The following is a 15,753-nucleotide window of genomic DNA, read 5'->3' as shown; positions in this document are numbered from 1 at the left end:
GACTAAACTGATGAATCAGTTACCAAAGTAGTTGGTGATTAGTTTAATAGTTGACAACTATTGATTAATTATTGCAGCTATAGTCTCCAAACAAAGTAATAACCGTCAAACACACTGATTCTGTCCCTGAACTCATCACTTAGCATTTTAACAAAAAGGCACCAATGACTCTGTACGTACTTGCTTATATCACATATTTACATATATGCATTTCTTTTACCAGGGGAAGTGTTACCCACTCTAACATGATCTTTTTACTCAAGGACAATAAAAAAGCTCCTGCTATATTGACAGTTCACAACAGATGCACAATAAGCATGCCCAAAAATACAGTACTGAAATCTACTATCTTCTGCAGCAGCGAGAAAAGACAAATTACTCTTAGAATTTACTGTAATAACGACCATCAACACATTGTTTCCAGTAGGGTGAGGCCTTTATGTGACTTGATGTTAAGATTTTTCTGAGAAATTCTTGGACGGCAACATCTGATCCACGCAGATCATTGTTCATAATGTACAGATAGCAATTTTAAGCATGCGATAGTTTTAAAAGATGTTGAGAATGTAGACACATCCATCCTCTGCGTCCCTGGTCAGCAGGAATGAAACTAATTTGCTATAGGGCAGTGATACTCAACTTATGGTTCGCCGGCCAAAACTGGCCTATGATCGCGTGCCAGGTGGCCTGCTGACCATTTTCTAATTCACAATAAAAAAGAATTGATTCACTCTGGAAAATTTTGTTTTGCAATACATGTAAATAAGGTGTGGAGTGGAGGTAAGGAGGTGTAAGGAGTGTGTACTCTGTGTCCCCGGATACCTGACAGAGGTCCAGGCTGAGCCCTGAATGCCCTTAAATCCTAGAAACGCCCCTGCACACGCCTGACCTGTGTGAAACTGCTGCAGCTGGTTTTGCCTTGTTTATTCACTTTATCTAATAAATATTATTTATGTTTGTTTGTTAGCTGGCCCCCGGCCTTGTGTCATTCTGCAGACGTGGCCTCTGGGCAAAGCAAGTTGATCTCGCTAAAGGGGAAACATTTTGCGGTGTGTCTGTGTGACACTGAAATCATGGCTGCTGTTAATACGTATTTCATCATCAGTGGAGCTGCATGCATCTAAAAACCCTGAGGTTTCAGCAGCAGCGGGGGCTCATTCCATGTAGCATAAAACAGTTTTATGGCGGAGTATTAGCAGGCAAATATTACACATACTTTATTTAACCAAATACAGGAGCTGTTTGGCTGATGGGCTCATGGCCTGGAGACATGATGTGAGCTTATGTTTTAAGTGCAGTTCTGAGTGTTTGTGGCGTCTCTCCTGGCCTCTCTGGGAGGACAGTTGTGGCGATGACACGTAATTTAAAAGTACAGATGAGCCCAGTGGCTCTCAGTGGACGCTGATACGCTGTGGCACCCAGAGGAAAAAATTAACAAATGGCCCCCTCTTTATTTTTGGTTTGTGTTTGGAGTCCTTGTTCAGAAGGCTTGCACATGTTGTGTGAGCGTGTTGTACGGCAGATCTGAGCTTTTGGGACACTGAACAGCTGTGTGTCCACTGCACGACTCTTTCCTTTTTTTGGTGGAGTCAGGGTGCTGCTGCAGTTTGCATGTTTTTACCCAAAGTGTGCGACAACTGCGTATCTTACTCGTGTCATCTTTTCGGATTGCAGGCTTTCTACAGTATTTTCTGCTGCCAACTAGCACCTGAGAAACTTTTATCTATATTGTGCTGTTCTGCAGAGTTTTAAAATGTCACGCTACAATTTTCCCAATCTGCCCACCTATCTACTTTTCCTCTCAGCTCTGAAAGCCGCTCACATTTTTAGAAACCACACAGAAGGCTAAAATTGGCTCAAACTTAAGGTATCGCGACCCCTCAGAAGTATTTAAACTTTTATCAAAAGAACACTGAGCTCCAAACTGGTTTTCAAGGGCCTCTTAGCACCACTGAAAGCTGTGACTAGTTCTTCCTACAAGCATCTGCTTAGCACTACTAGCTTAAAAAAGAGACACAGGGATGTTTTTGTGAATGCTTTGCACAACAAATGTTAAAATCTGCAGCATGTGGGCATCACATGGGAAATGGAGGAAAAGATTTGGGCGACAAAAGAAGTCTAAATGTAAGTCTGTCGCCTCACGGGTCGTAAAACAGGCTATCAGCTGGCTTACACGTTGTACAAAAGTACCATTGTACCAGGAGAAGGTGCAGTCTATAAACTGGCTCTTCCTTGACAGACAGTGTCTCAGTCAGTCCATTAGCTGTAAACCCAGTTGTCTGGCTGGAGTGGGTTGACTTGGACAAGGTCTGTCTAACTCACTTCAGCACGTATCAGCCCAAGAACAATCTCTCCTCTGTCTGATCCTCCTGGCACGGCTCCACGCAGATCCTCCCACGATCTCCCTCTCTTATGATTATTTTATCATTTTAAATTCTTTATGCCGCATTGCCGTGGCATCGTCCCCGCTAGAGCAGAGCGGCGCGTTGGCCATACAGTACATTCACACTACAGTTATTTGGACGCCGCTCCGGTGTGGCTCTGTCCCGGTCCCTCGGTTGGATTCTGCTCGTCCATTAGTGCCATCTGTGCCTTCCTGCGCCGTCTGTGAGGGCCCCGTCGACGCCAAAACGATTGGCATTTCTCTGGAACAACCAGAGGGACGGTGCCCAGAGCTTTTAGCTGCCAATGATGTGCACTTACTCTGAGAAAAAAAAAAAAAAAGCACAGAGAGGGTGGGGGGGAGTGGAAGCAAGCATGAGGCCCCGGCAGGAAACAGCTGCACCTACAGTACTGCAGCGTCCATGTTCAAGCTTCAAGAGATACCACTTATCCCTGCAACAGCAGACAGCTGATACAGAGTCAAGAGCTGTGTCATTTTAGACATTCAGCTGGCAGTGTTGTGCACAGTGACGGGGTGCATGAGCAGAAAGGTGCAGGTTGACAGATGCTACAACAGGAAACAGGAAATAGGAAACAATAAAACCTGCAAAGCACCAGGTCGTCATGCATCAGCAGATTTAATCTGCTCTGCTCTGAAACCAAGCAAACTGATCTTTATTAACTCACATTCTGCAACAGCGAACAACTCGCTGTCACCAATAACACGCTGCTATTGTGACGTGGCCATATGAATAACCCTTTCACAGACTCATTCCTTTTTCTTGCAACGGGCTTTTGTTGCACAATGCCAAGGACGAGATTTGAAAATCATGGTGCATCATGCAGCATGGGTTGTCTATTCTGGAGGTATGACTTTAACTGTCAGTTTAAATGTCTATTAACAGTAGTATGGTAGCTAACGTTAGCCTTAAAGGTCCAGTGTGCACAGTAGATCTGGGGGGGATATATTGGCAGACATGGAATGTAATATAATAAGTATGTTTTCTTTAGTGTATAATCACCTTAAAATAAGAATTATTGTGTTTTTGTTCCCATAGAATGAGCCATTTACGTCTACATTGAGAGCACGTTCTCGTCTATGGAGTTCCCCCATGTTGCACCACCAGTAGCCCAGAACAAACAAACCAAACACTGGCTCTAGATAGGACCATTTGCGTTTTCGCTTCAGCCACCATAGTTAGCAGCCCCTCTGTGATGAGCATCATCAGAAAAACACTGATTCCTTTTACGTGAAACTGCTTTATTCAGTGTTTTAACCAGTTTAAATGACTGTTTGCTTTGTAGAGGAGGAGACCTCTGCACATAATTCAGCTCCCAATAAAAACCTGCTGAACCACTGAAGGAATTCTAACCAGGAGAAGTTTCAGCTGGTCGCAATCCTCACTACGAGATGCCACTAAAATCCCCCTAAATCTTACCCGCTTGACTTTGAAGGGCTAAAATGTTTATCGTTACTTGGCAAAACCATCAGCTGCAGACTTCAACTCCTAAATATGAAATGTGTTTGTAATTATCAGGGCAGCATGGTGAGTCTGCGAGCAGTTCAAGAGGTTTAAGACTAGATCTCTAATGGTGTCACACCACCAGATAATCTGAGCCGAACATCGGTACTGACCATGGACTGGATTTCTTTTCCAGGAGGGGTGGATTAGAGATAGTCAAAAATCTTTAGTCTGAGTCTAGCTCAAGCACATGACCTCAAGATACAGGAATGTGTAGAGGTAAGGAGAGAGATCAGATATCGTTTACCCTTTATATCCTGTAGTTCTCTATCCCTGAAAACCTGAAGTCAAGAAGTACTTTAATCTGTTTCAACTAGCACACAGTCTTCCTAAAATTCAGACTGATATGAACAAACAAGAGGAGACATTACCAAACAGAGTGCTGCACCATGAAGCTAACGTTGCTCAAGTCTGATCAACATTGTTTCCAAATGGCCGTTGAAACCTCAGCAAAACAACAAACTGCAGAGGCGCTAACACCCGCGCGACGGTTCGGACCAAAGAACTCGACCTTTTTCTTCACCATCAGCTCCTCTTTTCTCCACTCAGTAAAATATTCTCCTGTCTGCAGGAAATGGGAGCCAGCGATGCTCTGACAGTCTGCAGACCATATGCTGCTGCCTGCTAGCATAACTTTTTACTGCAAGCTGTCACTCACTCCCTCTCTGCTCCCTGGGTCAGTCAAGTAGCCACCAGAGCCTGATTTCCCATCAGCCACCACTTTATTCACACTGAGACTCTCTGTTGGAGGCAGTGTTGCTGTTTGAAAGGGATGAGACGTAAATAAGGTGTCAGGGGTTGGATTTTTATATCGTACGGTTTGATGGTAAATTTGTGTTGCTGTTTGCTCAGGTTTTGGATTATGAGGGTTAGTGTTGTGTCTGATTAAATACTAACATCTATGGGTATTACACTGATCTAGCAAAGCACGATCAAGTTTAGTGCTTTACTGTTACTGTGCACAAAGCCTGCTCCATGAGGAAGTAGTTTCCCCAGTTTGTTGTGGAAGAACTTGACTGGTCTGCACAGAGCTCTGACCTCCGCCCCATCCAACACCTCTGGGATGAGCTGGAACAGCGACTGTGAGCCAGACCTTATCAACCAGCATCTGTGTTGGACCTCACTAATGATCTTATGGCTGAATGGGAGCAAATATCTGCAGCCAGATCCCAAAATCTGGCCTGAAAGCAGAAGAGTGGCGGCTGTCGGAGCAGCACATTGATGCCCATTGGTTTTGGTTGATCACATAAGGGTGTAATGTTTGGGCATCCTTATACGTGTTTTTGGTGATGATACAGGTGTATACGTATGAGCGTGGAGGCATTTATAACATGGATATTAAGTATAGAGAGGAAAAACTTCATCCTGAAGGCATGGCTTCTTTTCCAGCATCTTCCAACATGTCTGCTAAACTTCATAATAAAAAATGAGTGTTTTATTGTTTATTAAATGTTGTCCTCCCATGTACCTTATGTGCTTGTATAATCTTTATTCATCCCTTTACAATGAGAAGAACTGCCCGAGTTGTCAGCGAGCATCATGTATTTGGCCGAGTCTCAGGTGGCTCTGATTTCCCAGCAGGCCAGATGGCAGCGCTGTGTGGGCAGTGTGTGTGTGTGGACGAGGGGCTGTGAGAAGAGGGCCAGCAGCCTCGTGGAGGGAGGATTGCTCACACCCTGGCTCTCTCCTCTGTCCCCGTGCAGCTGTGCTTCTCCCTCCAACTTGAACTTTTAATTTGTTCAATATGTGGCAGAGGACACGGAGTAAAACAGAACACATGTCTGGTGGCTGAGGCTCGACAGGCAGGGACTCGAAGAGGGATGATGACACTGTGTGGAGTCATTTTTTTAACTTGTAAAAGTCTGCTGCTTCCACTGCAGAGGAGGCTGTTGCTATGATAAAGGAACAGTTCACACTTTTATTGATTCCCTGTACTTAGGGTGGATTGTTTGCCTGATATCGGATAAAATTGTCATCTCATTAGACCCAGTTTCCATCTTCAGTCTGACATTGTGCCCACTTTTTTCCGATGGGGAGGGAGATGCAATTTTCCCTAACGAGTCACTAAAGACCACCATATCTGCCGAACTCTAATGTCATTTTGAGTCCACTCTGATGCGTAGCCATGCTGACATACGGGTTTTTTGGTGGAGCGGGGTGAAGTAAAGCAGACTACGATGTTAGGCGATATTTAGAAGACATGGCGTCTTGACAGCAATGTCTGTTTTGTCTATAGTCGTTGCAATTGTCGTTATTCCTCGTTGTTCCTGGCACACAGCTTGACAACAGCATCCATGGCGCTCATTGGATCATCTGGTTCTCAACCAAGAAACCACTGTTTCATTTTACGATACCAGACAAATCAGTCAACTGTTTGAGTGGGCAGATTTCAAAGTTCTGGACCCAGGCCAGTGAATTGCACCATCAGTGATCACTTTAAACTAATTTCAGGGTTCCCACCGTCATGAAATTTCACAATCACATTTTCAGGCCTTCAAAGTCATGGACTTTGGTTGTGTTTAGTGAAATCGTCACAGTTACCTCTGTGGATAAGCTTCTACACAATGTAACATAACAGTGTGTTTATTTTCTGTAGCTGTGGATGTAACGTTGCTTCAGTGTGCGTTGACGTAAGACAACATTTTATTTACCATCACATACGTTTCCTTGTTTTCTCCCCACGTTCTGTCTCTTCCTTCATGTGTGCCTGCTTGCTGAAATAATGTATAGAGTAGAGAATTACGGAAGTGTATAGCATTCACTTCACAAATTAAAAAAAGCCCTGTTTTTCTGAGTAATTTTTTTCTGTTTTTCAGAGTAATTTATTTATTTTTCTGTTTTTCGTGGTAGTTTTTGTCTGTTTTTTGTTTTGTTTTTTTTGGGGTTTTTTTTTGTTTGTTTTTTTTTGGTGGTAATTTTTTTCTGTTTATCGTGGTAATTTTTTTTCCTGAACGAGGAGACGAGATACTTCAAAATCTCGCGAGAAGCTCCCACCTGGCACCTGCAAGTGACTGGTGCCTGCATAAAGTCAACAAACTAATGATAACACCAAAACAAAGTAAAACTGAATTAAACTAAACAAGCAGGTCATGTTTGCTTCCATTATATCGAGCTCTCAAGAAAGGAATGACAGCATCTGTTGTTCTATTGTTCTCTTAACTCTGAAAAAAATACTCAGAAAAACAGAAAAAATTCCACGAAAACAGAAACAAAATTACTGCGAAAAACAGAAAAATAAAAAAATTACTCCAAAAAACAGAAAAAATTACTCAGTAAAACTGATTTTTTTTTTTTTTTTAATTTGTCAAGTGAATGCAATACGCTTCTGTAGAGAATAGAGGAATTTTGTCCATGAAAATATATTGGAACCTTGTATTCTTTTTAAACGATTAAACCAGATTAATTTCAACAGTTTAAATTAAACTCTGGATTATTAAAACTCAAGTTAAAACCACCATGATTACCATATTGCCAGGAAGAATGAGCTCCAGGTCGAAATAGTCACTGACAAAAACCCATAAATGGCACTATGTCATGACATGACACCATTTTATTACAAATTTTTGGGTCATGTTTGTAACTATACTTTATAAGGTTTGGTGATGTGGTCCACCAGGAGAGATTTGGCAATACTGTTTATACTGCGGGAGCTATTGGAGGCACGGTATGTAGCAAATCAGGGCTGGATTCTTGCATCATTTCATCTTTGCATGATCTCGATCATCCAGCTGCCTCAAGGTATGATGATTTAGGCAGACGTGGAGGAGAGTGAAGTTATAATACAGAAACCCGTAACACTTGAAATCGTTGTATCCTGGAGCCTTAAAGCTTCCATTTTAACAGTCATCTTGAAGCCAAGTGTTGTCTTATATGTGACAGTTGTTCGTATTGTTTGTACGGAAGTTTTAAATAAAAGAAGAAAATACTCAAATAATGAGCACAGTAAAGATATATTTAGCTATTTCTTAATTGAATTTACAGAACAATTACTGTCGCATGACATCTTTTACTGTGATATAAAATGACACATCCAAGAATAGAAGATTGTGGTCATACCGTCCACCTTTAACACTTCACAAATGTAATGGATACATGGGGAGACAGAGAGGGACGATGTGCAAAAATATGGTTTTAGCCCCTTAGCCACTGCAGAAAAAAGTCTTGTTATTGAGCTAATGAACTTTTGGATCTTTTTTGGAAGACAAAGAAAGAATTAAACCAGAATGTAGAAGCACGCCTATGACTAGCACACTCCCATCTTTAATGGCATGTCCCAACCTTTCCATCAGCCTCTATGACACACAGATGTTAAGTTATTCTTCCCCAGGAACTTGCTCATTTCATTGTGTCCATCTCCAAAATGCAGCCATGAAGTTAAATGATCTCAACTGTTAGTTTGAGTTAAATAGAGATCCATGTTGAAACTGAAGTTTAAAGGTTCAGAGCAACTTGGTGCATCACATCCTTAGTAGCTTAAAACTGCCCAAAATCAACAATGAAGATTATGTGTTCCTGGTAGTTTCACAGACAAGAATTCAATGCTTTGCCTTGGGGAAATCCTCCATAAGATAGGTAATGTGTTAAAAAGTGATGTGCCTAATTTTACCTTACATGTTGAGCAATGAGTCTCTGTCATTACCAGAATGTTCCTTGTGATTTCTGCAACCTGATCAGAACCTTTTCCAAACCTTTTCCAGTGGACGTGTAGCAGCAGAACACACTGTTTGTAGTTGATGCAGTGAAAAGTGGAGCATCCACAGTACAGCAGCTATATGGTGCAGTTTGGACTTGCTGTTGAGCTCATTAACATTTTGTCAGAACAACAGACACGTGTTGGAATAATGTGACGAGTGTTGCAGTCGTCCTGTTGCTGTTGGATTAAGTAAGCCCTAGATTAACTAAGATACTGTATAGGCTGCAAAGCTCTAATGTGGAAAAAAGTCTCTGTTCTGGTAATAAAATCTTTCAAAGCCTGTAGCTTATCACTGCAAAATAAGCATCTTGCAACTGGATTACAACTCTCATGCTTGCAAGTGTTTTCACACTACAGTCCAGATGGGAGATTCGTTCTGTAACCTAAATGGATGCCTTCTTTCCTGCGTCTTTTTTTTTTGTTTTGTTTTTGATATTGTTAATGTGATAAACTATACAATCAATTAATACGACAAGCCAATACAAATATTTGGAAGGGAGCTAACTCGCCATCAGCTGTGTTTATTTCCTTTCATTTGCCTCCCAAAATTTGTTGTGGAGACTTATTTCAAACTGAGAGAAGACAAACACATGGCAACTTAAGTTTTCAGATGTAGATTTGTTGGACTAATAGATTATTGAAGATTTCTAGATTATTTTCTGAACTGTTGAAGAAAAGTCGAGAATAATGTGCAGTGGAACATGAGTGTTACTTCATGGCCTGACTCGTGCTCTGGATCAGATCCTACTCGATGACTAAATGACCTACGAGTGTTGTGATTTTAAGGTGAAGTGACAGTTTGGGCAGCATCCATCATGGAGCTGCAGATTCAGTACCTGCACACAATGGCTGGATTCAGCTGCAAATAAAAATATGACTTTCCATTTCTTTGGTGCGTTGGAGGACGTGTCCGGTTGCAACCTTCAGCTGTGCCCGCTCATTTAAAGCTTCATGCACTCTGAGGATGTCAGAAACATTTCAAACGTCATACTCTCAACTGTATCCATGTCAGTAACAGCGACGTTGTTTACTCTGGGTCATTTCTTGGAATGATTGTTTGCAGATGTGGTCGTTGTGCAGGTGCACTCAGCGGGAGCAGCGAAGTTTGGACATGATTGTGGTGTACACAGTTATTATAAAAACCATTAAGCTCGCCAGCATTTCCTGTGGTTGCATGACGTCTTCTGAAACGTTTACACAACCTTCCAGCTTTTGTTGACTCAGGTGATCTTTTCCCCAAGTCTGACACTGAGGTCAGGAAATTGGAAAGTGGACCTCACACCTTAAGCATCTCCTGTTTTGGGGCATTTGAAATCGTCACCTATCCAGAATATTATGCAGAATAAAGGAAATGAAAATAAGGAGCCATATTTGTTTAATTCATCTTGCTATAGGTCTGAAAACCCCACCCAGCCTCGTGCACACTGCATGCATGTTTGACTCAAATCTTCAGCTACTAGAACGAGAAATATTCCTCTGATCGTCAGTATCGTCCCAGAAACTTTCCCAGAAAGACCGTGATAATTATTATTTACAGTATTTGTGTATCAGAAGACATAAAATGTCCCAGAGTTTGGTGTGAGCTCTGAGTCTCTGCTGTACTGTCTGTCTCTCTGAGCTCCTCAGAGAGTCGCAGCTCTGGGGGACTCAAGCTGCTCAGGGTGCGAACACTGCGAGAGATGAGAATGGAAATCAAACGCACGCACGCACACACACACACACACACTCAGTCACACTCTCTCTCCACTTCTCTTCTGGAGCTCTGCCTCAAGTTACAAGCCAACAGTCCAAGTGACAAACATGTTGTCTGAGGACTGGGCAAACGTGGACCTCTGCAGCTCCTGTCAACACGCAGCGAGGGCCCGCTAACAAGACTTCAGTGGAGGTGGCTAAACTCCGGTCAGATAGTGGTGTAGTCGGCGACATGCAGAGTTGGGACTTTGGAGGATTATTTTAGGTGCTGAGATTATTGATGACATGGGATTCAACAATTTTACAGAAGACTGAAATATAAAGTGCAGGAATTTTGTCGCTTTTGGCAACAGTGGAGCTCTTTGTTGTGTTTTTAGTTCTTTTAAAAATGGTTTTACTGAAAATATTATTCATCACAGTTGCAATGTGCAGTCAGTGAGTTAATGAGAGCATCAATCAGGAGATTTAACTATTGATTGTTTTAAAAGTTTAACTATTAAACTGCAGAATATTTTTACAGCATGTTCGAGCTTTTTCGATGTCACACTTTGCAGCTTTTTTGCGCCTCATTTTTTAGTCCACTAAATCTTTTTTTTTACAATCAATATTTATAATATTTCTGACATTTTCAGACTAAAAATAATATAATTATGATCATAACAGAGCAATAAGAAAGATTAACATTAGTTTAAGCACCGATTTTTCATATCTTTGCTGCAAACTGTTATGTTGTGTGTTGGACCTCTCAGATACATCAACAATAAGTGTTGTTATAATCAGTTTAGTTTGATATCAGGGTTCAATATATTTCCATTAGTTTCAGTAGAAGGCCAGTGGAGTGTCTGTAATGAACCGTATTTATCACAGTCTTCATTTGGAAGTGGCCGCCTCCCTCTGACCCCCCGCCTCACCCCCTCCTCGTCTCTTCACCTCTCCGTCTCTCCACCTGACTCATCCACCCGTCTATCTGCCGTCACGCTCCCGTCCGTCTGATGAGATTTCACTGACATTCCATGCTGACATATTCAGACTATTGTTCTGCCGCTCCGGGTGGCACAGGTGGGCCTCCATCTCTCCAACATGGCCCAGTTACAAGGCGGCACTCCCTGCCAAGTCAGGCCCCGCTCATCCGGGAACAGGGGAGCTGGAATGGGTTTGACCGTATTGTGCTGCACCTGCTTCGCCCTCGCACCAGATCCCCCTGCTTCGCCTGCCATTCTGCCGCCGCAGAGAGCACTTCTTCCCTCACCGAGCCCCCCGCGCCGTAAAACCCGTAAAATCCACTGAACTTAGCCGCTCTGATGGCCGCGGCCAAAACAGCATCTGATGTGCCTTATTTGTTGACTGTGTGAGATTAGTTGCAGAGGGTACACGTCGAGGGGCTTACCATGCAGAGATGGAGCGAAGCCCCCACCCCTCCATCAAACACCCACCAGCCCTGCCAAATAATGAGAAATGGAAGATTCTCCAGCTTGTCTAAAGCCCTCGTCACAGTCGGTCCGTGCACACTTCTGCTCCCGAGCCAGACTGTAGTGCAGATACTGTAAGAGCTCCCACACCAGAGGAACTGGCTGCTGACTTCTGCATTCACTCTGCAGCTCAGGCGCCAGTGCCTTCATCATTTCTGTCCATAATACCTCAATGGGGGCATCCACCTGGACTGTGTGAGGCCTGTGTGTGCAGGGATGTGCCTTTGTGCAGAGATGTGCGGCTCGAATCTGTGCACATTTTCATGCAGATTCAGATCAGGTCTTTATAACATCAGATTCTGTACTAATTAGGGCTAGTGTTTGGAATTTAAATTGTAGTTTTGTCCCTCAACGCTAATGCAACTTGGGCTGTGATGGATTAAAGACATTTTTAGTCGACTAATAATGACAAATCATCTTCTCCAGTCTGATTCTCCCTCTGCACATGAGCGTAGTCACGCACAAGGATCCTGTAAAGCATATTAAGCACCAAAGCATGCAGTACTGGTGAATATTGTTGTTTAAGAGCTGTGAATATCTGTATACTTTTCCAGTAGTGACTAATGACCAACACTCATCCCTCAGAAAGTCTTAAAACGTCTTAGTCACCCAGTCTATAAATACTTATTAAGTGTGTAGCTGGCTGCGAGGGGCCAGCCATAAATGGAGCAACATATTTAAAGTCACCTGTCAGGACAAGAATGAGAAATCCGGAGTGTGTGGACACATTATTTTTAGGGCTTCAGCGGATGCATCTTGGTGCTGTGATAGCGAAGCAAAACTATTTTATGGTGATGTTCTCACTGCGACAGGGTCTGCATTATTACTATGACAACCGAAGTAGTACTATCAGCACACGGCGTGTCTGTGGAGATCAGGCTCGGACAATGAGAACTAATCAGTGTGGAAATCCAGAGAGCAGGAGGCACAGTGTGTGAGAGGAGACACAGAGAGAGAAATCAGGTTCAGGTCAGAAATCAGACGACACAATTACATGTGCAGGATTCAGTTGTTTCACTGTACACACAGTTGGTCAGTAATCGCAGTGCTCGCCTTCCTCGTCCCTATTTTTGAGACAAGATTGTCGTATTTTTAGCGTGTTAAAGGACCCTGTTTTTGTGATATGACGCTGCAGCTTGATCTCGTTTTGGCCAGTGCGTTTGGACAGTGACACAGTGAGAGGACAGGCTTTGTAAAGCGAGCACACATTTATTGTTGTTTTTTTTCTTATTGGATTTCGTATGTTTTGAGCTGTGAAAATTATCGTATTCAGACTGATTTATTTCAGTTTCAGTGGGACTTTGGATTGTTTTATTTTGGCTGCAACGAGTCATGATCCTCTTTCATCCTGGCACAGTATTCCAAAGGGACACTGTCTCTGTCCATAGTCTGTATCACGGACATGTCCGCTTACAAAACACAAGGTGGACATTCAGTTATGAGTCTACATGACCAAGAAAACAGGGCTTTCAAGCAGAGACGTTGCTCGTTTAATTCCCCCACTTGTCTTGTGCTGTGTAATTTTGTTCTTTTCATGTTGCACACTTATATAAATTAAAAAACGAAGAGGAAGAAGAAACGTTGCTCTGTCACAGTAACCTCGTATCTCGAATCCTTTACCCTGCATGGTGGCTCATAGGGGTCACACTCTGAGCTAGAAGGTCCTCATTTCAAAGCTAATTTGGGGGCTTTTATTTTCGAGTTTCTGCCCATGATTGTGTGGCTTTCCTCTCAACCCAAAGGACATTCTTGTTGCATATTAAAGGGTCAGTTCACCCAAATTACAAGAGAAGATCATCTCATTTTTCACTGTGATTTTAAACTTTTAAGGAGCTTCTGTCAGACATAAGAACACACTTTATTTATGGGAAAATATGTTGCTGCAACACAAACAAAACCCCATTCACTGTCACTGCACTGGTCACATGCATGGACAGATATGACTAGTAAACGTGGGTCTGTATCCTTCAGGAATACCTCTGCTGTTGCTGTTGAGCAGTCCTCGGTGTCCTCAGCTCTGATGCCGCTCTCTGCCTCCAAACATTTCTAACTCGTACACATGTTGTGAGCAGGTTACAGTGAGCACATGTAAACACGCAGACAGAGACGGAGGGAGATGATGAAGAGGTGCAGAGAGTCAGAGCCGTGTGTGTGTGTGTGTGTGTGTATTTGTGTATGTGTTTGTGTGTGTGAGGTTGGAGGCCCCGCTGGCTGCTGGGGATTCGCTGTGCGAGAGCTCCCTCTTGGTGCCAGTCGGCCTACTGTTGGTGAGCAGGCTGCTGATGATGCTGCTGCACCGAGAGGCTCAGACAGCTGTCTACAAACACACACACCAAACACACACACACATAAATACACATGTTGGGTGAGACCATGCACAGGGAGACTAAAGTGAGATGATTTTTTTATTTGTCAGTATTTGTCAGAAAGGTGGTGAGGACACAGGACCAAGAATCAGACGATACTTCATTTGATTTATTAAAATATAATTTCTAACATTGGAGTTTAAATTAACTTTATTTATCCTGAAGTAAAACATGCTCTCCGTATATTTTATATGTGCTATTTCCGAATGACCTCCTATTATTATTAGAATCAATATTATTATGATGCTGTGTCTATTGAATATTACCTCTTTCTCTTTGTTTTCTTGGTTTGTTTCACTTGTGTTAAAATATATTAAATTAAATATTATTTATAAATACATACATATTTAACTTTTATCTTAATCCGTACTGTTGTGGATTTTTTAAATTTTTTATTTATTTTATTAATTATTTATTTTTATCTATTTATCAAAGAGTCAATTATCAAATCATGATTGCACTTTTTATGTTAATTAAATTATATGTAAATAATTAAAGATAATAATTTGAAATATTAGTAAATATAAAAAAAACTAAGTTTTAATTGCTTTATATGAATAACTGTGTACAAATAAAATATAAAGTGGTTTTTAATTATAAAGTTGTAATCGTCTGTCTCTCTCTGTCTGTGTGTTTCAGGGTCGGTGTATTAATTTCAGCCGCGTGCCGCATCAGTAGAAGAGAAGAACTACTGTGTGAAAACCAACATGTGCTGATCGCTGTGGACAACAGAAGAATTTCAGGTTTTTTGTTTTTTGTTTGGAAGATCTTTAGTCCTGCAGCTGAAACCACTATCTGTTCACTCCGCTCTACTCTGTGCACAAAGTTTCCTTCCTGGTTTTCTGCTCTTTAAACCTCTGCAGCACACAGGGTGAAATGTTAATACTGATTCTTGTTCATTAAGTTATTTACTACCTTTTTCTGTTACCAAATATTTTTATAAATTAAGAGGAAAAATAAAGAAACAAGCACAAGGCGCCCCTGAACTCAGCACTCAGACTCGGTTAGCTTTTCGTGCGCACCAAAGGCTTAACATATTCTGACCATATTGTGCCTTCTGTGAAAAACCTAATTTCATGGACACAGACGGAAGCTATCTAAAGGAAAAAAAAACTGGAGAAAGAGGCTGTTTGCCTTTGGCGTGGAAGTCGGAATAATCCCAGTGGGCCTCACAAGTGCAGAAGTCCGTTGCCTTTTGGCAATGTCTCATCACGAATCCTCTCCAACTTCAGCAGTGCTGGATGCCTGGCGGCTGCCCTTTGACTGGCTGATCTTGTCATTTTAACACTGAGAAGTGCACACGCATGACAAATTGTAGACAGGATGCCCCAAGGTATTGGAACGCACCAAGACTTTGCCCTGTAGTTTTTCGTTGTTGTTTTTTTTTTTTTCCTAAGACACCTTCCTTTCATTATGCGCTCGGGACAAGAAAATTAATAGAGCGTTATTCGACCGCAGGACAGCCTCCTGACCAGGGTGATCTCCAGCTAGGTTTGAGGGATTGATGCCTTTAAGACCTTGACATGGCGCTTGGTGTTTTTTGCCCCTGTTTTCCGTGCAGTCTGCTCTCTGCTCAGCAAGGCGTAGCACATCACAGCCCATAAACAGGCCTATCAGTTAAGACTTTT

The 15,753-nt window shown here is 42.3% G+C and overlaps 1 protein-coding gene across 1 annotated transcript in view; it reads left to right on the top strand.

Annotated features, from left to right (window-relative positions):
• antxr2a (ANTXR cell adhesion molecule 2a) overlaps positions 1–15,238 on the top strand; it is a 115,928-nt gene extending 100,690 nt beyond the window's left edge. Inside the window, exon 17 of the mRNA XM_033620241.2 lies at positions 14,765–15,238. Coding sequence (XP_033476132.2) covers positions 14,765–14,803 — 39 coding nt within the window. The 3' untranslated portion in view covers positions 14,804–15,238. The remainder of the gene's footprint in view (positions 1–14,764) is intronic.
• The last annotated feature ends 515 nt before the right edge of the window (positions 15,239–15,753 follow it).

The sequence above is a fragment of the Epinephelus lanceolatus genome, chromosome 9 (assembly GCF_041903045.1).
Source record: "Epinephelus lanceolatus isolate andai-2023 chromosome 9, ASM4190304v1, whole genome shotgun sequence".
Taxonomy (NCBI): domain Eukaryota; kingdom Metazoa; phylum Chordata; class Actinopteri; order Perciformes; family Serranidae; genus Epinephelus; species Epinephelus lanceolatus.
Note: the sequence above shows the minus strand (reverse complement) of the source record. Positions and strands in the feature narration are given on the sequence as shown.